Source organism: Hibiscus syriacus, unplaced genomic scaffold (genome assembly GCF_006381635.1).
Source record: "Hibiscus syriacus cultivar Baekdansim isolate YM2019G1 unplaced genomic scaffold, ASM638163v2 tig00112370_pilon, whole genome shotgun sequence".
In the NCBI taxonomy this organism is placed as follows: domain Eukaryota; kingdom Viridiplantae; phylum Streptophyta; class Magnoliopsida; order Malvales; family Malvaceae; genus Hibiscus; species Hibiscus syriacus.
The window spans coordinates 243635-269883 of NW_024063316.1; the positions used below are offsets into that span (position 1 = coordinate 243635).

General features: G+C 37.2%; 4 protein-coding genes across 6 annotated transcripts; 2 read left to right on the forward strand and 2 right to left on the reverse strand.

Moving 5' to 3' along the window:
* The first annotated feature begins 1902 nt into the window (after positions 1–1902).
* On the forward strand, positions 1903–5056 carry LOC120178745 (SH2 domain-containing protein A-like). 2 transcript variants are annotated; one of them, XM_039184547.1, is made up of 5 exons: positions 1903–2148; positions 2472–2666; positions 3420–3626; positions 3677–3763; positions 4100–5056. In XM_039184547.1, the coding sequence occupies exons 2-5, from the start codon at positions 2529–2531 to the stop codon at positions 4184–4186; spliced, it is 519 nt and encodes a 172-aa protein (XP_039040478.1). In that variant the 5' UTR covers positions 1903–2148; positions 2472–2528; the 3' UTR covers positions 4187–5056. The 2 variants fall into 2 exon arrangements, with proteins under 2 accessions (XP_039040478.1, XP_039040477.1); XM_039184546.1 differs by lacking the exon at positions 1903–2148 and having other exon boundaries at positions 2399–2666.
* Positions 5056–7371, forward strand: LOC120178747 (SH2 domain-containing protein B-like). Its single transcript, XM_039184549.1, has 5 exons — positions 5056–5359; positions 5448–5610; positions 6221–6570; positions 6974–7057; positions 7143–7371. Exons 2-5 carry the CDS (start codon positions 5461–5463, stop codon positions 7159–7161), a joined length of 603 nt encoding a protein of 200 aa, XP_039040480.1. The 5' UTR covers positions 5056–5359; positions 5448–5460; the 3' UTR covers positions 7162–7371.
* Positions 7372–10218: 2847 nt separating this feature from the next.
* LOC120178744 (pentatricopeptide repeat-containing protein At3g14580, mitochondrial-like) lies at positions 10219–11770 on the reverse strand. The gene has a single exon (XM_039184545.1). It carries the CDS (start codon positions 11735–11737, stop codon positions 10514–10516), a length of 1224 nt encoding a protein of 407 aa, XP_039040476.1. The 5' UTR covers positions 11738–11770; the 3' UTR covers positions 10219–10513.
* A 713-nt stretch (positions 11771–12483) lies between these two features.
* On the reverse strand, positions 12484–25461 carry LOC120178741 (putative callose synthase 8). 2 transcript variants are annotated; one of them, XM_039184542.1, is made up of 40 exons: positions 25166–25461; positions 23888–23988; positions 23615–23736; positions 23439–23520; positions 23241–23348; positions 23034–23153; positions 22836–22925; positions 21958–22049; positions 21690–21816; positions 21328–21465; positions 21180–21256; positions 20898–21084; positions 20627–20752; positions 20433–20550; positions 20029–20357; positions 19876–19928; positions 19181–19241; positions 18893–18974; positions 18352–18401; positions 18112–18198; positions 17917–18039; positions 17670–17843; positions 17420–17580; positions 17208–17331; positions 17016–17110; positions 16777–16924; positions 16536–16687; positions 16344–16450; positions 16108–16230; positions 15939–16007; positions 15664–15832; positions 15458–15590; positions 15265–15384; positions 15071–15186; positions 14743–14826; positions 14461–14573; positions 14139–14368; positions 13217–14065; positions 12897–13082; positions 12484–12781 (listed from the first exon to the last, which is right to left on the reverse strand). In XM_039184542.1, the coding sequence occupies exons 1-40, from the start codon at positions 25437–25439 to the stop codon at positions 12554–12556; spliced, it is 5928 nt and encodes a 1975-aa protein (XP_039040473.1). In that variant the 5' UTR covers positions 25440–25461; the 3' UTR covers positions 12484–12553. The 2 variants fall into 2 exon arrangements, with proteins under 2 accessions (XP_039040473.1, XP_039040472.1); XM_039184541.1 differs by having other exon boundaries at positions 20627–20755.
* Positions 25462–26249: the final 788 nt, after the last annotated feature.

Below are 26249 nucleotides of genomic sequence, written 5' to 3' on the forward strand. Positions count from 1 at the left end.
CAACCCTATTCAGGACTTCGAGTTTTAGAATATATAAATATTATGTATATGAACAAGTATATTTGGTCGATTGATCAAATTGTTTATTTTTATTCTTTTTTAGATCTACTAAGAGCATTTCTCTCATTTTTATATAATTTTTAAGAAATTGTTATTTAAAAGATCAAATACATAATTAATATATTATTTTATATATCCAAGGTTTCGTCTTGACTAATCTGGACTAATCCGTATCACACGCCATACTTTGGTGGGTGAGTCTCCTAGTAGAATTTTTCTGCATACACAAAGACTCGAACTCGAAACATTGCTTAAACGGTATCAAACTGCTTACCACTTAAATCATCTCATATTGATTGAATGAATATTTAGTTGAAAATATATAAAATGTTTTCTTTTACTCATGTTGTAGGTGTTATATAATCTAACACTTATATAAAATACGCACAAATATATATCATTACATAAGATTTCTAAAACCATTATATATTTTATATTTTTTTACGTATTTTCTATTAAAAATTTATTTTCATCCCTTCAATAATTTTATAATTTCTATTCTTAAAATTTTAGAAATTCATCTCTCACATAAATTTTTTCATGTATCCATGACTATAAACGTTACATATTTTCATTTTTTTTCAATTTCTAAAGATCGTCATGTGTAACGTAATTAGGGATGGTCATGAGTCCCAAACTCAATTAGTGCAATCCGAACCGATCAGATTCATTTTTAAAAGTTTAGGTTCAAGTCAGGTCGAGTTTTTTAAAAATTATGTTCGAGTCGAGTCGAGTTCGATTTTAGAGTTAACAAATACTTGACCCGAAAAAATATAATTTTACATTATATATTTAGAGATAATTACGGTAATACACACATACATATTATTTTTTTCAATTAAATCTTTATTTTTATTAAATAAAAGTAATATTTTTTAATAAATATATTATTTCGAGTTGGGTCAGATTGGATTCAGATTTTATCTCAAAAAGACTGGTCAGTTTTGGATTGGGTGAAAGATGTATATTTTTTGAGTCAGATTCATGTCAAATGAAAGATGTATAATTTTCGAATCAAATGAACCGAAAATCCGATCCAACCCGGACTATTCCTATCCCCAAATATAATGTTCATATTTTCCGTTTTTTCTATATAATTTTTTAATTCGATCCTTACATTATAAATATTTAAATTTACAATTTTTTGAATTATAATAACAATAATAGTATAACCCTAAATATTAAAATTAGATAAGTGGAAATAACAATTTCATATCGTTACCAATAAAAATCCATCACGTCCTTCGTAGTCAACGTTTTGACTTCACTTTCAACTAGGGATGGCAAAAAAACTCGAATCCGACGGGAAAAACTGAAAACCGAATTAAACGGATCGAGTTCGGGAATGATAAACGAGGACGGGGATGGGGACGGGTTTGGTAATCCCCGCCCCGATTACCCGATTACCTGCCCGATACCTGATCCGATAAATATTAAAAATAATTATTTATATATATATAATATTAATAAATTTAATTTAAATAAAAAATATATATATTTATATATTTAATTTAAATATATATATATATATATATATACTCGGCCCGATTCTCGGCCCAATACCCGACCCAATACCCGGCCCAATACCCGTTTAAATAACCGTTTATGCTAAACGGGGATACCCGTTTCCCCGCGGTTTTCCCCGATTACCCGACGGGAATCCCCGTTTAAATTCCCGCAATTTTTTAAACGGGGACGGATACCGATTTTTTAAATAGGGACGGGGACGGAGGGACCAATACCCGACCCGAACCCGACCCGTTGCCCTCCCTACTTTCAACTAATTTTAACCTTCAAGTCACTGTCTTTTTAAACCGACCGAAATTTTTTTCTGGGTTTTCTGCTTTGTTCTTCTTCTGTTGAAGCAGTAAGTGGTAGGGGAAGTCATGGGTGAGAATAATCCGATTATAGGAGAAGAAGATTACATATTGTTGAAGGATTTCAAAGTTGAAACTGAAGTTGCTGAAGAAAAGGGTTTTATTTTATGTTTCTGGGTTTACATTTTCGACTCCAAAACATTCCCCGCAACCGCTGCTCCCTTTTTTCGATTTGGGTTCCTGTTTCTCTCTCAAATTTTGATCTTTTGGGGTTAGGGTTCTTGGTTTAGTTTCTTTGCTGTTTGGTTGTTGGGAAAAATACCCATTTCTTAATTTTCTGTTTCCTTTGATGATTTCACGAGTGTTTCGTGTTTTTAGAAGTTTCAGAAGCTGCAATCAGAAAACTTTGGATCCATATGTGATTTTTTGATTTCTGATGTTTCTTCAGCTCTCCTGTTAGAATCTACTAGAGCAGCAATCTAATCTTCATTATTTTTGATGATATTTTTCTTGAATTTGTAGTAGTAATTTACCTTTACAAGAGTCTTCGATTTTTGATTTTTCTGATGAGTTGAGTTGTTTTTCTGTTTATAGGTATATGAGGAGACCAACGGAAGTTCTCCTTTACTTGTTCTCAATGAAAAGACATTGATGCTTTTACCTTTGGCTTGCCGACACAATGAAGCTCCCGGTCCCGGTCCCGGAAACATCGAATTACCTTCAGAAGTTCCGAAAGTCACTGCAGAGATCGAACACCCTCAACATAAATGGATACATATTGGATACGAGGTATGCCTTTAACATCTGATAGAACTACAAACATAAAGGCATTATTGGTTCGAGAGCTGCACCTTTACATGTATTTTCATATGTTTATTAAAATATCTTGCCGTGATGTTTGAATTGTTCGAGATAATTTTGGGAATGAATGAACTGGTTTTGATTTGGTCTATTTAGTTGCCTTCAATAATGATCACATGGATAATAGGCTACTACACTAGCCTCTAAACGGGTTATCAATTTTGTGCTTAACTTGAAATAGTTTTTAGGACTGACATCGAATAAGAATGAAATGGTCTAGAAACATGGCATTTTCATGTAAATTCTATAAATACAAGGGCATTTTTTTTATAAGTGGTTGGTTGTTCAGAATATTTGAGAATGTGGAACACCGAAGAGAAGGAAAAGGAAAAGATAAAGAGCAAAGATGAACTGGGAAAGTGTGTAGCTGAAATTTTGAGGTCATATAGCCTACACCGATGACCAATCTCTCAAGGCATAAGAGAAAACGAAAGAGGGTTAAAATGGAAAAATAAATCTAACATCAGAAAGGAGTAGGATAAAAATGTTTTTTGAGGCAACAGTCCTCAATTTAGATATGCACCTGTTTGTTTTCCTCCTTTTTCGCTCCGGGATGGAGACATTACTCGTAGCTTTTTGCCTAAGGTTTTGCTGAAGTATACTTTATAGATGAATATTATTTTTGTTGTCCTGGCTATTACCACGTATGTGAATTTTTTCTGTTTTTCCTTTTCTTGTTAGGTCTCTTCTGATTTTGTGCGGCTTTACGTTAATGGGGAGATTGCAGGAGAACTGCTTCTCTCTTCCTTGTTAAACCAAAATTCCATACCGAATGGTTCGAGGAAGAGGACATTAATTGGTATTAGTGGTGATAGTAACTTGCAGGGTTTTATCCATGATGCAAAGGTCTTGCCTTCAACGTTGTCTATAAAGGACCGATACGTTAAGGTGGCTTACACAGTGTCCTTTAGAAAACTGATGCAAAAATACGATGACAGGATCCACCTCTAAGATTGTCAATCGATGAGTCTTCTATCTCTGATATTGAAGAAGACAATGGCTTTTGGAATATTGTTGGTGGGAAGGTGAATACCAAAGAGTTCCGAACTTTTTTTTGCTGATATTCTTATCTTGGTATGTAAATATTGTAGATATTTTTGCTTTTATCCTGAGTCTTATGCATTTGATGTGGTAATAATATAGCTTATGTTACTCGGAATTTGTTCTAAATCCAGTTTTTTATTTTTCAAGATTTATGTGTGCAAGTCTGAGTATGTGTTGACCACGGGTACTTTGGTAAAAATGAATAGTCAAAGTAGCATAGAATATAACTGCTCATTCCACAAAATACGAGACAGATTTTCAACCATATTTATGGTGTTAGTGCTCCTTATATTTCCTCTAGATTTACCCTTTCACAGGCATCTTGTCGCAGGATCTTTTCCTTGGATGTTGTTGTATTAAATGCCTTTGGCCAGCCGGTAAACAAGAAACTAGAGGCAATTTAGTCTTTATATTTAATTTCACAGTGCTCTTTTTACCTTCAGCACCTAATTTGTCACATTACTTATTGGAAAGTTCATCGCATCACTCTTGTATGCACATAATCGATTACCTGTGGAGAAGACAAATGATGAAGAACCTCCTCTCCTAGCTAGCTGTGATGGAATTGAATTTGCCTCTTCTGATCGACCCAGTAAACTATCAAAGGGCCGAGCATCCTTTAAGCTGAAGATCTCCAAGATGGTGATGTTAGATTTAGTTTGTGCAATCTTTTGTTCAATATGTATGCTTCGAGATATTTGTAGAATTTTCTAGCAGATCTTGTTCCGTGAGAAACATTTTTGCAAGAATTTGGCTTTCTGTAACGTATTTGTTTATTTCTTTTATTGATTCATCTTGAATTCACTAATTGTCTGGTTCTGATATTATCTCAGCTCTCATCCAAGTGTGATAATAAGCAGTTCTGCATTATGGTCGGGATATCAAAGCTCGAGGGCTATCATTTCCTTGAGGATTTCTCCCCTTCAATTCGTTGCATCTCTCGGAATTGTACCCCAAGGACATCAACTATTATTTGGAAAAAAATCTCTGCAGTCCATCCAGTTAATGGATCTCAATCATTAGGCCTAGAGCACAGTACTGCACATGAAGCAAAACTCAGTCCAACATCGAAGAGGGTTCGATTGGGAGAAGAAAAAAATTCTAAAATAGACCAACATAGCAAAGAATACAACTCTATTGCCTCTAAGCAGAATCGGGTATTGATTGATACTTTTTTCCTTTTCATTTTCCATAACATCATCATTATCAGGGTATGTCTTTATAGACTGTTAATTTAAGAAGAGCATAAATCAGTGTTGAACTATAAACAATTGCATTGCCATTTACAATCTTGTTGAGAATGGTTTTGGGTCAAGATTAGAGGCAAGGGCTGAAAATTTTGAAGAAGTGAACACGTCCCAATCTGATTCAGAGAGCACCGGGGTCCAGGATCCAGCTTTAAATAGTTTGTCAATTAGGGGGCATTCAATTTCGGATGTAACAACTTTTAGGTACTGCCTGGGGGGCTTGACGGATAGGTCTATTTTACTCAAGGAAATCACCACAATCATTTCAGATGATGAAATTTCGGGTTTTGCAGACCAGGTTTCCTTCTACTCTGGATGTTCTCATCATAGGTAATTTACAATGCTTTGTTTCTTTAAGACATTGTTTGAATTTTTGTATTTCTTTTGGTAATTGAAATAAGTTGTTGCCTGCTCTTAGGCATCAAATAAAAATGGCAAAGGGATTGATAGACGAGGGGACAATAGCCTGGAATTCGATATCACAAAACAACCTTCGAGTTCAATGGGAGAGTGCAGTTTTCGAGATTGAAGAGCAGTTCATGAAGATTGCTTGCTGCACAACTAGATCACTTTCCCAACAGGTATCTAAATTTCCATCCATCCATCTCTAGTAATGGTTGCATTTTTTTGGAGGGAAATAACAGGAATGAGGCTCTGTGTGCATGGAGGTTCATGTTGTACGCATCAGAATCTGATTAGACTTGGTTTTTTACCACGAGGTTTCCTCAAAAATCTGGAAAACAATTTCAAAGATCAAGTATACAAACAAGAAAAAAAAACCCCCAAAAAATCAAAGATCTTTTAGATACTTATTTTCAATTTCCTTCAAATGTATTCGTCAATCCCTACTGGCCTATTTTCTAAGTCCCGCGAGCATTGGTTTCTTGCAGTACAGGCTTGTGTTAATCATTTTTGTTTCCAAAATCCGTTCAAGATTGAACTTCGGCTCATCACCTGCACCCACATAAGACATCCTTCAAAGTTGACAATTTTTCATATTGATAGTTAGATGATAACCGGCAGAAGATTTTGTGTGTGTGTGTACTCATATACATACGGGTACTTGTTTGCCGTCATTTCTGGATGTCATATGTGTTGTATGAATAAATATTAGTATTTTCTTTTATTAAGAAAATCTGTGTGAAAATTGGATAGTCAGATGAAAATTCATTGAGGTAACAATTGTTGCAGGACTTTGAACTTCTGCGGAAAATTGCCGGATGCCAAGATTACATGGCCCAAGAAAACTTTGAGAAGATGTGGTGTTGGTTATACCTGGTAGCTTTAACATTATCTAGTGACCGGATAAAGGCAATGTGGAATTCTACATCGCCAAAGTGGATAGAAGGATTTGTAACAAAGGAAGAAGTCGAACTCTCACTTCAAGGTCCGAGAAGCCTGCAAGAACCTGGGACATTTATACTTAGGTTTCCTACTTCAAGGAGTTGGCCCCACCCAGATGCCGGCAGCTTAGTTGTGACATATGTCGGCAGTGATTATGCTCTTCATCACCGGTTGATTTCCCTTGATAATGTATACAGGTGCACGTTTCTTGCTTTATCAAATTTCATTATGGTCTTAATTTGAACTGTTACGGTGTTACCATGGATAACTTATTTTAGGTGATTTCTTTATTGTTTATATTTGAACCTTAATAATTTCTTTGCAACACCGTACATGATGGAGTTTGTCCGAGTATAGACAAAATAACAACATAATTAGGAATGTGTATGTTCAACTTTCGGATTTAGAGGGCTTTCGGAGGGTTATTCGGTTTTAAACATTAGTGGATACTTTAGGTACCGTTGGTTCAGTTTATACTAATTAGAAACATTTATTATTACCGTCATCAGACACCGAGTTTATAGATAATTTGTCTCGTATCCTTTCTATACGACTATACCATGGATTGAAAGAGATTTGTTGTTTACATTTTGCGTATAGCTCCGGAGTACGAGAAATGAATGTCAAAGTAAAACAGTTGCAAGATATGTTATTTGAAGAACCCGAGCTCTCTCGACTAGGAAGGTAGGAAGCACCTCCGCTTCAATTTCCTTGTGTGTAATTTGAACATACTATGCTAATTTTTTGTTTTCAACATATAAAAATACAGGATAATTAGACGCCATTGACCTTTGTTCGGGTGTAGCGTTGCATTACATGCTTGGTTTGCGGTGACCGACCATTCGTATATTTCGCTGTCGTTATCATGTTGCTAGTTTAGGTTTGATCGAGTCTCTCCTTTCCTTTATCGTACGCCTAATGTAATAGTATATGTAATATTAGAAGCCAAGCCGATGTAGGATCATATAGGCATTGTTATGATGATTGACATTCATTTGCCATACATGTAGACGATAAATCGATTTGAAAGGCCTTTTCCTTATAAACTTGGTCTTTGTTGTTGATGGCATCTGTGTGATATTTATTTACCAAGATGCATTAATAAAAAGAAACTAAACTTGCAATGATCATGCTTTATACAAATAATTTTGTTACCAAGGCATTGCTTTACACTGTTTTATATTCGAAACAATCCGAAAATGTTTATAAGGTAGGGGACTTTCTATCCAATTACACTCAGAAGGTCTCTGGCATTTCGACCTAAGACCTTCATCCCTGTCCTCGTTCGAAATGAAGCACTCAACAATGGAATAACTCTTCAAAAATGTTCGTATCCGATACTCGTACATCTGTTGTAACAACCCGGAATAAAATTTAGAGAAAAAAAAATTTAATTAAGTAATTTGGCAAAATTTGAGGATTAAATCGAAAGTTTTCAAAATTGTAGGCCATTTTAGAAGTTAAAGGAAATTCAGAGACCAAGCCCTGCATTACTCCTTTTAGTGTCGGCAGAAAATTTCATTTAAGCGTATGAATGGTTTTCTGTTTTCAAAACAGAAAACAATTGTGAAATTCCTCCTCCCGCACTCTACTTCAAAGCCGATTCCGACGCCGTCCGAATTCCGATCGTTGTTTTGAAACCACCGTTGTGTTCATCATCGAGCGAGGAACAAACCCTTCAAATTAATTGAAGCGAAACGCGGCCAAACGTCGGGAATTTCCAGTCAAAGTAGCGACGGTTTTGTTAGCTCTATCGCCGAGGAAATCTTAAATTCACCGCTGATCGTTGCTCCGTTTACGACACCTCCCGCACCATCGTGTTCCTTGTGCCGTTCCGAGTTCACCGGTGTCAACCTTGTCCGCCGTAGACGGCGGCGCGTGAGGAGGTGGTGCAGTCAAAGATTCGGCCGATTTGAAATTGAGCTCTCCGCCGTTCAAAAATTTGAACCGATCGTTGTAAGTATCTTGAAATCGCTCAAAATAATTTTTAGAAATTTTTCCGGGATTTTTAGGGCCCCGGAGGACGCCTCACGCGCCACACGCGCCGCCGCAGGGCGAGTGGCTGCTGGAAACCGGTTTAACCGGTTTTCAACCGGTTCTGACCGGTTTGACCGGTTTCAACCAGTTCGAACCGGTTTGACCGGTCTGAATCGGTTTGACCGGTTTGACCGGTCTGAATCGGTTTGACCCGACCCGACCGTTGACCCGACCCGACCGTTGACCCGACCTGACCCGACCGTTGACCCGACCCGACCCGACCGTTGACCGTTGACCGTTGACCATTGACTTTCTTTGACCAAAACTTAAAATGGCTTTGACCGAGCATTAAACGACCGTTAATCTTTTCCGAGTATACCTATCCTGATAGTTTTCGACGTGCCGAATCCGTTTCCGTGGTCCGTTTTGTCAAATTCGAATCCGAAGGTCTCCAAATCTACGGTCAAAGTGGTTGAATTTGACTTTGACCAAGAATTTGAATTTTCGAAAAGTCATACTTTATGTTTTTCGACGCCCTGATTCCGATTCCGTAATCCGTTTGGCCAAATTCAGACTCGAAATACCTCAAATTGATAGTCAAACCCTAAAAATGTGTATATACTTAAGAAGTTTAGCTTTGAACAATTAAATAGGATTTGAGACTGATAAATATTATTGTTTGAAGGTACAAGAGACTCTCCGGATCGTTCGACAGCTCGACCCAGCTCTTCTAGATCAGTTAAACCACGTGTGCCAGTATTTACCCGTTCGAAAACTGTAGCAGAGCGTGGTGAAACCAGCAATCAGTAGATTTGTTATTTGAATCTATTGTCGAGGTGTGTTCCCTACTTGTTATTGAACTGTTTTATTGGTTTTAATACGTGGTACACCGAATTCATTGGCTATTGTTTTATGGATGCACCAATTTAATGTGACAATTTATGGAATATGGCTGCTATCTAATTTTTGTTTTGAAATGGTATATGATTACCATGTTTTTGGATTTATGGAGTTTATGTCACGGTGCAATTGAATTTTGGAATTGAAATACGATGGAATAGCTCTGATCAAGCTAAATGGGCCTAATGTGACTCTTGAGGGCCCCAAGATGTTTCATTAGGTCGGCTTTCCTTTGCTGTGTGCTTAGGGTAAGCTATATGGACTTATTGACTTGGGCTTAAGGATACAAGCTTCAGAGCCTATCCTTAAGTCGGCTTTCTTTTTGCTATGTGCATAAATTAAGCTATATGGAAATAATTTTGGGAACTACTGATGGTGTACCAGAAAAGGGTTTAAACTATGATTTTCAAAAAGTTAAAACTCTTTTACGAATTTGTGAGATTACTGGAATATGATTTGTACCTATTGTGATTTTATGGAAATGTTGGGACACACTGAGCCTAGCTCACCTTTTGAAAATGTTTTCCCCTTTCAGATACTGTTGGGTAGATACCTTGGTTCGAGCACTTGGAGGATCAACATATCTCTTGAAGTAAATCAGATTGTAATGTTTTTATCTGGCAAGTTTACTTTATTTTGGTGACATGGACCTTATTTTAAAATATCGGATTTTATAATGATAACACTTTTGCTACTACTGCTCGGTTCATTGTGATTTTGAATTTGAAGACATGTTTTAAATTAAATTATTATTTATTTGTACTATATTTACAAGTTGGATTTTGATAGTATAAATTGTTTATAATTTCATGTTTTTATAATGTGATTTTATATTGATGGAATAACGGTTGCGAAAAATGTCTTTAATAATTATAATGTGATCCACTAGACTTAATCGAAACTCATAGGCCGGGTCTAGGGGGTTACATCTGTATGCAAGTAACATAAGCCGAAACCAGAAGATAATAAACCTATAATATTGTCGCGACAGCCATTTGAATCTCCGTTGCCGCCTGCCACAAGTGTTCTTCTTCTTCCCTGCAAAAACACAGTCAACAATCTGAATCTACATCCCCTTCTTAGGAACAAATCCATGGTGTACCATTTGTTTCAAAGCGAAATTCATGTTCAGCACATATTCATATATGGATATGGAGACATAATCTTCTAAAACCCTTAAAATTTATTTGTATCCGACATTCATTCGTGTTCGAGTAACATAAGCTGAAACCACAAGCTAATGGACTTAGCATCGCGTTGCTGCTAGCTATCGATGATTTCACTGAGCAAACTACAGTCACAAGTGTTCTTCCCTGCAAGAACACAGTCAACAATCTGAATCCACACCCCCCTCTTAGGAACAAAACCATGGCGCAGCATATGTTTCAAAGCCCAATCAACTTCCTTCACCATCTTCACCTTACAAAAGCCATGAATCAACTTCTTGAACGAATCGAAACTCGGATCAACCCTCTCGAAAACCATTCTCCCAATAACCTCTTTCGCTTCAATAAACCTCTCGGCATCGAGCAAACCATACAACACCTCCTGATAAGACCCTGCATTGGGATAACACCCTCTCATTTTCATCGTTTCCAAAAGCTTCACACCTTCTTCAAGCCTGCCTTGCTTTCTAAGACCCGAAATCAAAATGTTAAAGCTAACGGCATCGGCCTCGATCCCTTCCATTTCCATCCTCCCCATCAACTCGAAAGCTTCATCGACCTTCCCCTCCTCACACAACCCGTGCATTAACGTCGAATAAGTCCTAACATTAGGCTTACACCTTTGTTTAGGAAATTCGTCGAGCAATTGTAATGCAAACTCCACTTTCCTATTTCCACACAACCCTTTGATCAGAATATTCAAAGTACAAGTTTCGATTTCAATACCCAAATCGGGAGCTTTCATATAAACCTCATGAACAACATCGAACAATTTATTATTCACGAGTAAGCTCAATACGATGTTGAAGGTCTTAACACTAGGCCAAGTCCCGTATTCCGGCATGCTAAAAAGGGTCTCGATCGCCAGTCTGATTCGACCTCCGACGTGCCCGTATTTCTTAATCACATTCTGGAAGAAATCATCGGAAAAACGACAAGCTTTCTCGCGTTTGAGCTTTTCCATGATGTTTTCGATGGAAACAAAATCCTGGGCACATGCCAGATTGTTGATGACCAGAGTGAAGAGCGGTTCGGTCGGTTTATAATCTTTTCGAGCTGAGTATTGGTTTAGGACCGAATTTATTGAGTCTGGGTCTTTGATATTTTCAAATATTTTGAGGATTTCGGTCGGGGAGAGCCAGTCTTTGTGGGTTAGTTTGAAAAGCGGAGGGGAAATGGTGGAAAATGGGGAGGAAAATGAATGGGGTTTAAAAGGTGGGATTTTGGTGGTGTTTGGATGGTGGGAAAGTGAGGGAAATTTTTGGAGGTGGGAGTTTTTGATGGAAGAAAGAAGGGAACGTGAAATCATGCTTTTCGCCATTAGAGGAAGAAGAAAGAACTGGGGAGAGCTTTAAAGCTTTCTGCTGTTAAAGGAATGTAATGGTTTATTTATAGTTTAGCCTTCAAATTTACTAATTTCCTAACATAAACTATGCATCTAACTATCACTTTTGATTTATTTTAATACTTAAATTTTTATTCTTTCAAAAGATCATGTCTACATTTTTTAGTCTTTCAGCCCACATTTTTTCGACCCCTTAACAAGATTTCAGTCTTCGTCTCAATCTCCCCAAATCGACGATAGAATCTTCGATTTCTTCATTCTCCGATCTTCACGGTCCATTGTCCGATGAACATAAAACTAGACTGTGTTAATCGACTTGTCATTCTCTCGTAGTCCACCGTTCGGATTGATCGTCTGTCCACTAGAGCTATGCCATGTCAACACGTCCGTTAAGTTTTTAATGGCGAGGTACTACAAAAACTAAACTTTAGGTACCATTTTGAAAAAAAAAATAAAAGTTTAGATACTAAAACGAGCTAAAATTGATAGTTTAGGTACTAAAAATATAATTTACCCAACTTTTTTAACCCGCTTTGACTTAACCCGCTATTTGTAAACTCATTCAGTTATCTTAATCTTAGTGGTATAATAGAGTGTTCTCCTAAAGATTTCGAGTTCAAATAACTACGTTCGCAATGGGTGTGTAGCTTCGTTATCAATTGGTTAAAAAAATTCTGAAACAATTATATATAGAAAGGTATATATATATATATATTGAAGTGATGAATCATTGTTATTTACAGCTATATATCTCTCTATATTTGAAATGTACAAATAAATTTTGTCAAAATTTCATTTCTGCTTCTTGGCTGCAAGAATTGGTTGGATTTGCAGATGCCTGTTGAAAGCTTGGTTGAAAAGGAATCGAGTTTGGAACGCCGAAATGATCGGAAGCCAAGCCAAGACTGCGATCGGTGAGAAAAGGATCGTTCCCATTCCGTAATCGTACGCCTGCGCAAGTACCTCGGTGAAGTGCCAGAATCCGGTGTTTTCGATGATCGGTCTCACAGCTTGAGCAACCTGAAGACAAGACATGAAAAACGAAATATGTGACGTCGAAAGTATGAATGAAGTTCGAACGGAGTTATGTGTATCCGGATCCGACACTCGTTGTCCCCTAGTCCAAGAAACATACCAGTATCAAACCCCATCCGGTCGGCAGAAATGCGAGGCAGCAGACGAGTATATCCTTCGTCGATAGTTCGCAGATGACCGAGAGCGTGATAACGATGGAGAAGACACTTAGGAAGAGGAATGCCTTAAAGAATCTAAACATCAGATGGTAATTAGCACTGAAGAGTTGCTTTCCAATGTTCACTGCCTGTATGTCATGTGGAAATCGGGTTATCGATGCCCAAAATTCTAGACTAATTCGGATTTCGCGAAATAAAGTTCGATATCAAGTGAGAAAACAGAAGTGAAAACTGAAAATTACGATACTCGAATGAATTCTACCTTGACTGTCAAGAAAACTGCAAGAATAACAACCCAGGAAAGCACATAAACCAGGAAGTTTTTGCTCTGTTGGGAGATGTCAAGATGATAGACCAAGCCATATTGATACAAGAAAAACCGAATCGAGAGCAGAATTTCGAACAATCTAGCACCGTACCCTGAACGACGAAGGTGAGCTTGTTCATCGTTCCACCAGGATTGCCAACTCTTATCTTGCCGAATCCCAATACCGCCTTGCTCCTTGATCCACTTATTCCAGCCTTTCCAGTCATCAACTATCTTGTCCCAATCGAAACCGGAAGGATTAAACAGAAAGGGTGCAAACAACCAAGTTATGGTCATGAACCAAACCGAGTAAGTGATTAATACATACGCCATGCTACTCTGGTACGACCTCCGGAACAAATCGTAAACGACTAACAGGAGTACCAGTTCAAATCCTTTAACGAAGTGGCTTCGCGAATACAATCTGTAGTTCTCGGTGAAGCTTGCATGAAAAACGACAACCTTACGGCCAGTAGGTATATACTGAGCTCCTCCGTACATAAGTGTTCGACCAAAATGATGTGTTTTTGTTCCGAGGGAGAAAGTGAAGAAAACAGCAGCAAGCTGCAGTTGCATCAGAACAAAATCTTTAAGGGCTGTAAGAAATCCCTTCTCGAGTCCGATCTCCATTACCATCGGTAAGCCGGTTAAAAGCCCGAGCTGAATAAACGATTGTGAAGCAAGAGCAGTTTCCAATGACTCAATGTTATGCATTCGAGCCTCGATAAGAAGAGCCTTCTGCAGTCCACTAAGAACAAGGTATAGCTGCCCGTAGAGGAACACGTAAATTCCGAGTACAGAAATCTGGTTTTTTACAGAACAGAAGATTAGAAAGGAAGAAATCAGATCAGAAATTTATTTAGTGTGAGAGAATTACCAGGCTACTGAAGTAAAATCCAATGGTTGTGAAGTAACAAGACAGCATCCTAAAGAAATCGAATCGACGACCGAGACGGTGTATGTCACGGCTTATAGTTTGTTCACTGTTCCCATTAGCAACTTTGGCTTCAAACCTTGAGATTTGATTAAGGCCTACATCACGACCTTTGCCGACTTGCAGGTACTCGTGATACGTGATACATCCCCGCCGCAAGGTCGAGTTAAATCCTTCACAAGGTATCGAGTTTACTTCAGCGTAAAGCAACTACGAGTCTATGACGAAACGGTTAGTACATAAAATCGGAATTCACAGAACATACCGGCAAATACATCCTCACTCAAGTTTATTGTTTTTGATGCTTTGCTTATTCCTCCTCTTGTGATGTGAAACAGCCGATCGAATACATCTGGATGCCCATAGTGAAAACGCACCCTGTATAAAAGCAGAACTTTAATGAAAAAAGCAATGATCACATGACTTGGGTATCAAGTAATTGCAGAATAGAACAATCTGAGCCTTAACCTAACAAAAATTTATAAGGGCAGTGCATTTTAAGCGACACGATATACCGCGATTGTCGTACGATAAAGGCATCGGTTACCTGAGAGGGTTGGCGAGAAGCCTTTGACCAATGGTGACAAAGCTGGTTTCCTGGTATGACATAAACCATGCTAAAGAAGAAACGCTGCAGTTTAAAAAGAGTGATTTTTCAGTCTTTAAGTGTAAAAAATATCCCAGAACTGTTTGCATTATATAGTCATTCAAGTTAACGTCCACCTCAGACGATCGTCAATTTTTAAAGGAAAATGATGAGTTATTGCTAGGTTGTTTCTTGTTCTTACTTTGTCCTTGGGTAACATTTACTAATAACGTAAACACAAGTCCATGGACTAATCGTAATAATCATTTACAAGTTCAAAGGATTAAACCTTCCGGTGAATATGTGTTCCCTCAAACCGAGTATCGTCGGAGGGCGCCGGCCATGGTTTTGAAGAAATTCTTGCAGAAGATTTCTCACTTTGAGAGCTTCTTCCAAATAACTGTCCTGAAAATTTGAACCAGCATGAGATTTACAAATGCATGCAGGGCAATGGAATTTTCATTTTCAGGAGCAAGAACATACTTGGTTCATATCGATGGTTTGGAGAGCGTCTCCACGTGTGAAGATTATGGCATGGTTTTGATTTTCCGGCTTTCCTTCACCGATGATCGGCGGACCGGGAAGTTTTATTCGATATATTACCTGCAGGGTAATGCAAAACAGATATGCTTAGAGGTTATTTAACAATGTTTAAACAACTTTTGTGACTTAATACCTGGTCAAAGGAACCAACAGCTTTTGCCAATATAGAAGAATAAACCTTTGGAGGCTCCTCCCCCATCTTTTGAGGCTTATCTCCTACTATTTCTTCTTTCTCTTCGATATACGCAACTCGTAGAGCCGGATACCTGCAGAGAAGAAATTGTAATTTTTTCTAATGATTTGATATTTATGCAGTTCTACTATGTTTTGGTAGGCTACCTTATCATCAACTCCTTTATGTCTTCAGCACGAGGGTCTCCAGACGATTTATGCGATCCGAACATTTGACACGAGACGACGTACGTGAACTTCATGTCTGCTAAGGCATCTAGTTCAGCAGATAACTTGGGATTGTTTCTTTCGACAATGTTAATGTCCTCGAGAACATCTGGATCAACACAGATAGCTAATTAATTTAACCATTCTCATTAACATATATCTGATGCTGATGAAATCCTTATTGAACATTGAATCACAGGCAGAGGATCAGTAACCTTTATACTCGGGCCTTTCAAGAAGTGCTTGTAGTTTTAAGGCTTGTCTATAGTACATAATCCCTCTAACTGCCACATCGAAAAGAACAGAATTAGGAATCATATTTTCGAACAATTCGAGGTTCACTTGCAAGGTCGTTAATGTATTTTACTACGAAATGTTCGGCACCTGTTCTGCTTAGCGTTTGGCCACGGAAAGAAGCCCATCTTCTGATTTCTTCCTCCTTGCCGTCATCCATTAGTTCGTCGAAGTTTTGATACCCCATACGCTCCAAAAAGTTCTTCCACTCGTCTAACAAAAACGAAGGAATGTTATGCGATTTGAAGCTGTACCAATGCAGGTACTTCAATGTAACATAGTTCTCGTTCTCAATACCAGTTACTACATAGATGATATTTTAATACCTGGGAAGATATTTTGCATATAGAAGATGATAGAAACTTGTCCTTTGCTCGATTGCAGCTCCTTAAGCGAAAAATTTACGTCCTCCATGAAATGCGGCGTCATAACGCTGTAGGAAACATAACACGTTGGTTCAGACACAATTTTTGTACAGCTGAAGACATAAACGGTTCGACAAGAGAAGACAGTTCGACCTGAAAGACAGCATACTGCCAACTTCAGGAGCATTAGGCATATCCATAAAGAGTGAAGTAGCGAAGAACGAGATTCGCCTTCGGGCTTCCAAGTTTGCCGGTATGTCCATCGCCTTATCTTTGACGGTAAGCAACAAATGCAACCGCTTAATCTGCCATACGACGATTAAATTTCAAATTACGATACTTGAAAATCGGCAATGCCTTGAAGTAAAAGCAAGGGATGAGAGGAAACCGTTACCTGTTCTATCAGAGGGCCATCGTCAGGCAAAGGAAAAAATATAGAAGTCTGGCTAGCAACAGATTCGAATAACTGTGGTTCGATCTTTCCGGAGAAAAAAGAAGAATCATCACCGGCTTCCGGGGAGGATTCTATCAAATCCACTATTCTGCATGCATTTGAAAGATGGATTTCAGAAAGGTGAACGAAATTAACTTCTCTTCAGAAATGGTACAAGAAAAAGAGTCCAAGCATGAAACCTGTGACCGTTTGCCATCATATCGTTTGTTAAAAGCTCAAACATATCTTGGAGAACTTCCACAACTTTACTACTCTGGTTTTCGTTTCCCTCAACCTTATATCATACCGCGTAACGAGTTACAAGATTTCGAACACCGGTTTTGTTAATGTTAACATTAACAACTTAGCTTTTTAGTGGCATAAACACTTACCAGCAATTCAAGCAACTCAACAAATTTAGCTTGTAGAGCTGGGAGTGCACTCATCTTGAATTCCTTAAGAAAGCTCGATTCTTCAATGCTTCGATCGATTTCGTTCAAGATGTTCGATACAATCCTAACCAACAAATATATAAGTTAACATACAAAACTGGAACATACATACATACACATATATGCATGATGTTGCTTATGTTGCTTCCTACCTCTTTTCCAGGTCACCGACAATAAGAACATCGAGGATGAACTTCACCGACTCATAGCACTCCTTTACAGAAAAGTACATGTACTCATCTTTTCGAATCCGTTTAAAGAGTTTCTCGTCCTTCCCCACGAAATCTCTTGCGATGCTCACGGCAGTCGAAAACTAAACGATGGAGCAATGTTAACGTAGACGAGCAACGATGAAACAGAAAAAAAAAAGAAAAACAAATATTTTCTTATGAAAAACCATACCTTATTTGCAAGAAGAAAAATGGGCCAACAAATAAAACCAGGGAACAACCCTGATGTAGGTATTGTCATCAAATCCATTTCCCTGTTGCTTATCAAGTCCTCTGATCTAAAATTTCTGATAATTTTGTTCCATACTAGAACAAATTTCTGATCCAATACTTCACTCTTCGACGCCTGAAATAGCATCATCATCGGCTCAATGATCATAAGAACTTATCATAAATAGTCTAAGTTCCGGACCATGTACCTTGCAGAATATGTTCTGGAGGAAATTTTTCGTCCGACTCTTATTCAATTGCGGCGGGATAAGGCGGTTGAACGCAGACGGCAAGGAGTGAAATCTACTTCTCAGCATTCCCAGCGTCCGGATCTATATAACAAGTACTATTACGTATATATCGACATAGTGGTATGCTTTTTATGGAAGGAAATAAGGTCATACCTCTCCAAGATGATGCAAAATGCCATAAAGTCCTCCACAGATTGTACAATAAACAGAATACCAGATTTGTGTGTCCATGAAATACACCTGGGATGATTTTGAAACAGTATATGAATGTTGGGGGTCAAAAGCAACATTGAACAAAGTTTCTAGGATCCAAGAACATTACTTGCTTGGAAACAAAGTTTCTGTACAGCTATACTTTCTAGGTTAAAGAGAAATTGCCGGGGAAAAACTTACAACTATTATGGGAGCCCAGACTGCCACAATAGCACCAGCATTGTTCCTGACTGGAAAACAAGATGAATGCTTCATATTACAAATACAGCTCAAATGGTCTCCCGACTATAGGGCGTTGTCTTGTTGTGTCTCGAATTAAAAGTTACGAAGTGGTCTCCCGATTATAGGGCGTTGCTTTGTTGAGTCCCGACTATTAAAAGTTACAAAATGATCAACTGACTATTCATATGTTTCCAACTCGTCCTTTTCCGTTTAAAAAATTGATGGTAGTATGAGTTGGATGTTAACTTGTTGACTGAGATATGAAAAAATCTGATATCAAAATCTCAAGCGACTGTCATATTTCAATCAACAGGTTAGCATCCATCTCATACTACCATATGGAAAAGGATGAGTTTGGAACATATGAATAGTCGAGTGACTATTTTGTAACTTTTAATAATCGGATTTCAGCAAAGCAACGAGGGACCATTTGTGTATTTTACCCTTAAAATCATGTAAAAAAAATTACAGAGACAAAAAACAAAGAATTGGAGCATACCTTTAGGGAAAAGCTCATGCCAATCGTATATTTGCACACCAATTTTCATAATTTCTCTCGTTGGTGCTATTAGGGGCTTTATCTACATTGTTTGATCAATAGTAAGAATTAAAATTTTGGAAGTAAAAGGGAATCATAACGTTTTTCAAGATCACTGCGATACCGTAAACCGTAATATAAAAATATCATTATTTTTAAGAAACAAATCACATTATAACGACTGTAATCGTAATTTAATACTATGATTATTATGATCTCGTAACACGAGGCAGTTAAATTGTTGCTCACCTCAAAACTGTAGCTGAACACTAACTTGGTTGACAACACAAGTATCCAAAAAAATGTATACCTATATTGTAATAAAAAGACGTAATTAATTTTTAAAAGTAAAAGAAAGAAAGGGTTAACTACATCACATGTCCTTAAAATATGTCTTTCATTTCAAATTGGTCCTTAAACTTTTAAATGTTTCAATTTCATCTCTTAACTATGATTTAAACTTTTAAATGTTTCAATTTCGTCTCTTAACTATTATTATCATTCTTAATTAGCCCTCCAACTTTTGAGTATTCTAATTTCATTCCCAAACTATAATCTTTATTCTAAATTAGTCCCCAAACTTTTTGAACATTCCAATTTTATCCCAAATTATATGCATATACTAATCACATCCATTGTTAATAAAATCGTTAGTCCAAGTTATAATACTATATGTTTGAAAAAAAATGTAGGTTACACTATAGTTGAACTGATTACATATTTGGATGTATTTAGGGATGACATTTGAAGATTAAAAAGTTTGGAGACCAGTTTAGAAATATGGTCATAGTTTAGGGATGAAATTTGAATAGTCAAAAGTTTAAGGACTAATTTAAAACGAGAGTCATAGTCTGAGAACGAAATTGAAATATCGAAAGTTTAAGGACCAATTCAGAAAGAAACGAGATTCTTATAAAGCTTCACAATAAGAACATGGACCATACTTGAAAAGAGAAACTTGAGTCTCTTGCATTCCCCGTCCAACGTATAGTCTAGGCTACAAAATGAAAAGAATTGCTCTCTAAGCATATGAGTGATTCAATGAAGCATACAAATTTCACCCAGAAAGAGGAATTAGAGAAGGAAATGATTTGTACCTGTGCCCACCTACATAAAGTTTTGCAGATTCGCCAGTTCGAGATCTCGATGTACTTGCTAACGGCCGGGACAAAAAACAACACCAGATCAACTGCATTAATCATTAGGTATATTACCACTGCAACCATGTAGGAGGAATAGCACCATTGTCCGAGCCAGCTTTCGTATTGTGTGGAATAACAAGTGTATTTCCTCCTGGAATGAGCGTAAATGACCGGAAGAACGACGGTCCATATCACTGCAGAACCGAGCCTTAGGACTTGTATCCGTTTTTGAGATAACTCCATGGTGTTTCTTGCTTTCCAAGTGAAGATAATTTCAAGAATTGCTGTAGGAACAAAGATGTGTAAGGACAAGCATTATATGTGCACGTACTCATGCATAGGCATACATATATGCATACCTTGAATGAGCTTAAGAACCGCAGATGTTATGAAGATGCTCATAACATCCTCCAATACCACCTTATCGAACACTTCCAGTGGAGATCCAACATCATGGCAAGCCATAATTATCATTGCCTGAAAAAGGAAACAGATCCGATGATCCCAACGCGATATATATTTAGCACGAGTAGCAGTCATCGAGTAAACAAACCTGAAGGGATAGTATGAAAAAGCTCCACATCCTATCGAAGCTCCTAAAAACTTGCCAAAAGGAACGGATCTCCGCAAAATTCGTCTTCCCTAACCATTTCGGTTCACGATTCTCCTTCGAAGGCACCTGCTGGAGAAAAAAAGCAGAACAACAAAGACATAAATGCTGACCGTATGTCGATTATGGAGCGGTTAGGCCTAGCGGTTGAAAGCCTGCAATAATTTATTCCTAACATCAAGGAACAAGTATTATATCCGTATTTATGGCTTACATTACTTAACCCCATCTCTTCATCTTCAGTTACTTTTTCCTTATTAAGCAGCTCTTCATTTTCGGTGCCTTCTTCCTTCTTAGGCAGCTCTTCATCTTTGGTTCCTTTTTCCTTCTGAGGAGATTTCGTGAAGAAGAAGTCATGTTCCGTACGCATAGGCCAACCTATTTGGAAACAATCAGGAGACCTGAAATCGGCAGTTATGATTACCGATGTCTTGACGTCTCGAAATATAATATACGGACAAGGAAAAGCAGAACAATTCAGAAACGAAGAACTAACCAGAAAAATTCATTCAGGTCATCGTAGTTCCTCCATGTCGTATGGTCAGCTGTTCCACTTTTGTTTTTCTGAGCTTCCTTCAATTTCGAAAACAAAGTTAGATACATAAAGAGGAACCAGAAGGATGAGAATCGACACCAAACAATACCTCATATATAACTTTGTATATCGGGGTAACCACATTGCTAAGGAAAGACTCGTGGCTTCCTCCGTACGCCGGCATGACGGTTTCACCGGTCGTCATACTAACCGCACCAGTTAACATACCATGCAATTCATACGCCATCTGGTGTAAATCCGCAAAAGGATGTCACGAATTTTTCGATATATCGAAATAACACAAAATGCAACTACTATATACTACACGCACTTCAACTAGTTGTTTCAGTTCATCTGTACTGAATGCTGATCTCTGTCTGTCACTTACAGGGTTTATGCTCACTATACTAGAACCATGAGTGCATCGTACCATAACGAATTAATCGACAAAAACCCGATATTTCAGCTTACATGGTGAAAGATGTAACAAAGACATTCCGGCATAAATCGCAAGTTCGCAGCCTCTCCCCAAATAAGAAGATAAAGACCTATATATAGAATTTTGTATTGCTGGGCATCTTGTTTGACACAAGGCAACCTGAAAGGACCAAAATAGTTTTTTCATAAAAGTTAAGGAGTTGCTTGTAATTTTCAGATTAAAGGGACAGAAGAAATTAATAGCAAAGAAATGAACACAAATTGATTGAAGGGGAAAGTAAAAAATTCCGTTCTCTCTTACCTTATACTGCTTTTTCTGACCAAATATTTGCACCAGTTTGTATAATTTTTGAAGAACTTTCTCATCAGCTCATCAATAGATGCATCAATTATCTGGTATCATTATATGCATGTCAAATAAAAAAGTTTCAAACTTTTAGGGTAAAGTATACAAATGGTCCCCAGACTATAGGGTCTGCTTCGTTGAGTCCGCTAACGATTAAAAGTTATAAAATGATCCCTCAACTATAGGGTGTTGCTTTGTTGAGTACCTCGACTATTAAAAGTTACAAAATAGTCCTACGACTATAGAGTCTGCTTTGTTCAGTCTCTCAACAATTAATGTTACAAAATAGTCCCCGACTATAGGACACTGCTTTGTTGAGTCTCTCGACTATTAAAAGTTGCAAAGTGGTCCCCTGACTATAGAGTATTGCTTTGTTGAGTACCCCGACTATTAAAAGTTACAAAATAATATCTTGACTATTAAAAGCTACAAAATGGTCACCCGACTATTAATATGTTTCAAGCATTTTCCGTTAAAATTTGACAACTGTCTGAGCTGAATTTTAACTTCTAACATATGATAAAATCATATTTTAATTATGTCTACGGGTAATGTCGTTGTTTTCAAATACTGACTCGGCGAAAAAATATAAATAGTGAGTCAATCCACACAATACAACTAAAACGATTTTGAGATCAGATTTTATCATATTCTAGTCAATAGGTTGACGTCTAGCTCAGACGACCGTCAATTTTTTGAAGGAAAAAGACGAGTTTGAAACAAATGAATAGCAATGCCCTAGAGTTGGGGGATTATTTTATAATTTTTAATAGTTTGAGGACTCAACAAAGTAGCGTCCTATAGTCGGGGACTCAAGAAAGAAGCTAAATCACCTCCAAGGTAGACGATTTCTTCGGCTGCCGAGAAAGGGCGTTAGCGAGGAGTAGAATAAGATGTTCCCTCTGGTTGGCTACACTTTCTTTCTGTAAAAGAAACAACAATGTTTATAATATGAACTTCACTCTAGTCTTCAATGCAATAGGAACACACAAAGGACACTATTCCATAACATGTTACACAAGTTTCAGTACCTGGAACCCAAAAGCATACTGGAGAAACTCGAAAGAATCGACGAAAGTTCCACGTTTCGGAACGTTTTCGGTTGCCGGTAGACCACGGACGTTACGAATAACTCCGATAGCAAGTTTGATCTGCAAAAGTTCATTAGTCTGTCAACAATCTGTTCCTCCAACTGCAAATATAAAAGAATATTAGAGTGTGTTCAAGCAGCATCAAACCTCAGGGAGTTTCATAATCGCTTGCTGAATACCTCCATGATCGAGCGGAAGAATATTGTACGCGAACATCTCGGATCGGGCTCGAATACTATCTCTATCAGCAAGGGCCTTCAAAAGAAGAAATAGACATAAAATGGTAAGCTTAGCAACAAAGTCCAGATAGGTAAGAAGGCTAAATCATAGGGAAAAAGATAGAACCTGATGACCAGCTATAACTGTCTTTAGAACTTCATACAACACCGAAACAATTCGACACGCATCGAGCAATTTCTCTCCATGACTAATCAAGAAAGGAAGAACACATTAATTTCTTGCAGGGGACATATAATGATACATAAACAAGAGTGAAGAATCCACAAAGTATGCATTTTTACCTGTTTTCCAAATCGAATGTTTCGGCATGCTGGTTGATATATCTTCTGTTTTCATCATAAACACGTTTGAGTTCTCTCGAGTCACTTGGTTCCTGCCTAGTTGTTTTGGAAGTTTCTTCATCCTATCAGCATGAAAAACAAGGGATGACAAATTAAGTGCAGGAAGAAACAGATGTAGGGTTGAAATCTATGTTGTACTGATACGAGTATGGGGACGGATACGAAAGAATAAGTACTCCAATTTCTTTCGCAATAGGAGAATGAAGTCCTTACACGTTCAAGGCGCTGAAGAAGCAAGGTTTTAAACTGTCGAACTTTCCTTCCTGTTGAATTACGGTCCAAACTGTGTGCTATTTCGAAAGCATGAAACCGACCTGTCCAAAAATGCAACATAATTAGCGTTGGTGTTCTAATCTGGGTGTTGTTTATTGAGTTGTTTCACTATTCATATGTTTCAAACTCGTTAATTTCTGTTAAAAAATTGGTGGCCTTTCTAAGTTGGATATTAATATGTTAATTGGAATATGAAAAATTTTGATCACATAATCGTTTGAGTTGTATTTTGTGGATCGACTCTCCGTATATTACGTCGTCGAGTCTGTACTTAAAAATTATATCATCAAGCCAGTGCTTGAAAGTACAGTTGTGCCGATGGACATCACTACAATACGATTTTATCATATCCCAGTTGGTAGGTTAATATTACGCTTAGACAGTCGTCAATTTTTTAATGAAAAATGACGAGTTTAGAACATATGAATAGTCGAGTGATTGTTTTGTAACTTTTAGTTATCGAGACACCCAATAAAACGACACCCTATAATTGAGAAGCCTTTTTAAGTTTTTAATAGTCGTCAATAAAATAACACCCTGTAATTAAAAAATCATTTGTGTACTTTAACCATCTCTGCTACATGATAATTGGGTACGTTAGATATATTTTTGATCTAAACTTCATAATGGGTAAACTACATATTTAGTATTTAAATTATCATTTTTAGTTCATTTTAATACTTAAACTTTTAATTTTTGCAAAAGCACACTTGATATTTAATTTTTGTTTTATTTTAGTATCCGTTAAAAATTTAACGTTGAAAAAATATTGAAATGTTTATGTACTAAAACAAACCAAAACTAATAGTTTAGGTACTAAATGCATTAACTTTTTAACGGTGGGATGCTAAAATGAAACAAAAATTAAACATTGAGTATAGTTATGAAAAAAAAGTTTAAGTACTAAAACGGACCAAAACTGATAATTTTAAATACTAAACGCGTAGTTTACCCTAAATTCATTGAATAAGATTTGCTAACAGATTTCAACCATGATACTCAAATTCATAATTTCATTAACTTCATTAATGAACAAACTCAACCTTTTTTTAATAATATAGAGCGATAATACGATAGTATATGTTTAGAATATTTTTTAATTATTAACGACACGATAATTGTTTGAACTCAAGACATATACGAAGAACGATTGTCCCTCTAACCATATAGAGATAGAATACAAAGACAATGAAAATTTTTTTGTTAAAAAGGACTTACAAAGATAAGCAACACGAGGGGCTTTCCATTCCAACATGTTAGCAACTCGAAGAAACCTCTGGATTTCAGAAGCCAAATTCGAAGGCAAGCTTTCACTGTTGAACACTTCAGGAACATACCCTCCACTACTACTACTACTTTCACCATAAGTAATTGACCTAATAACACCCTTAGTGCCTTCACCTTCTTCTTCTTCACGGTAAACCACTGGCCTTTTCTCCGGTCTGCAGGGTTCTTCGATGGGATCATCAACGGGAACAATCTCAGTCGACATTTTTGCAGTGAAAAGGGAAAGCTTAACGAGGGGGGTAAAGGGTATATAACAAGTGGGAGTGTTGTGGTTTTTGCTTTAACGTTTGCTTAATGGGGTGTGTTTTCTGCTTAGGGTCTTGGCTTTTTTGGTGGGAAGATGGAAAGATGATTTGTTAATATTTGTTTGTTTGATGGGTAAAGTATACAAATGGTTCCTCAACTGTAAGAGGTTGTTTTGTTGAGTGATTCTACTTTTAAATGTTGTAAAATGGTTCCTCGGAAACTATGGGTGTTGTTTTTCATTGTGTCCCAACTATTAAAAGTTAGGGTAAACCACACGTTTAGTATCTATATTATCAGTTTTGCTCCATTTTAGTATTTAAACTTTCAATTTTTCAAAATCATACCTAACGTTTAGTTTTGTATCATTTTAGTACCCGTTAAAATTTTAACATTAAATTTTGAAAAAAATTGAAAGTTTGGGTACTAAAATGGACCAAACCTAATAGTTTAGGTACTAAACACGTTAAGTTTTTAACAAAAGGGGTACTAAAATGAAACAAAAACTAAATGTTGGGTATGGTTTTGAAAAAATTAGAAGTTTAGGTACTAAAACGGATCAAAACTGATATGTTAGATACTAAACATGTAATTTACCCCAAACGTTATAAAATGGTAGCTCAACTATTCATATGTTTCAAACTCGTTATTTTTCGTTAAAAAATTGATGGTCATCTGAGTTGGACGTTAATCTGTTGACTGGGATACGATGGAACCACATTTTAATGATTTCTATTGGCACCGTCCTTCCTTTCAAGTAATGGCTCCACAA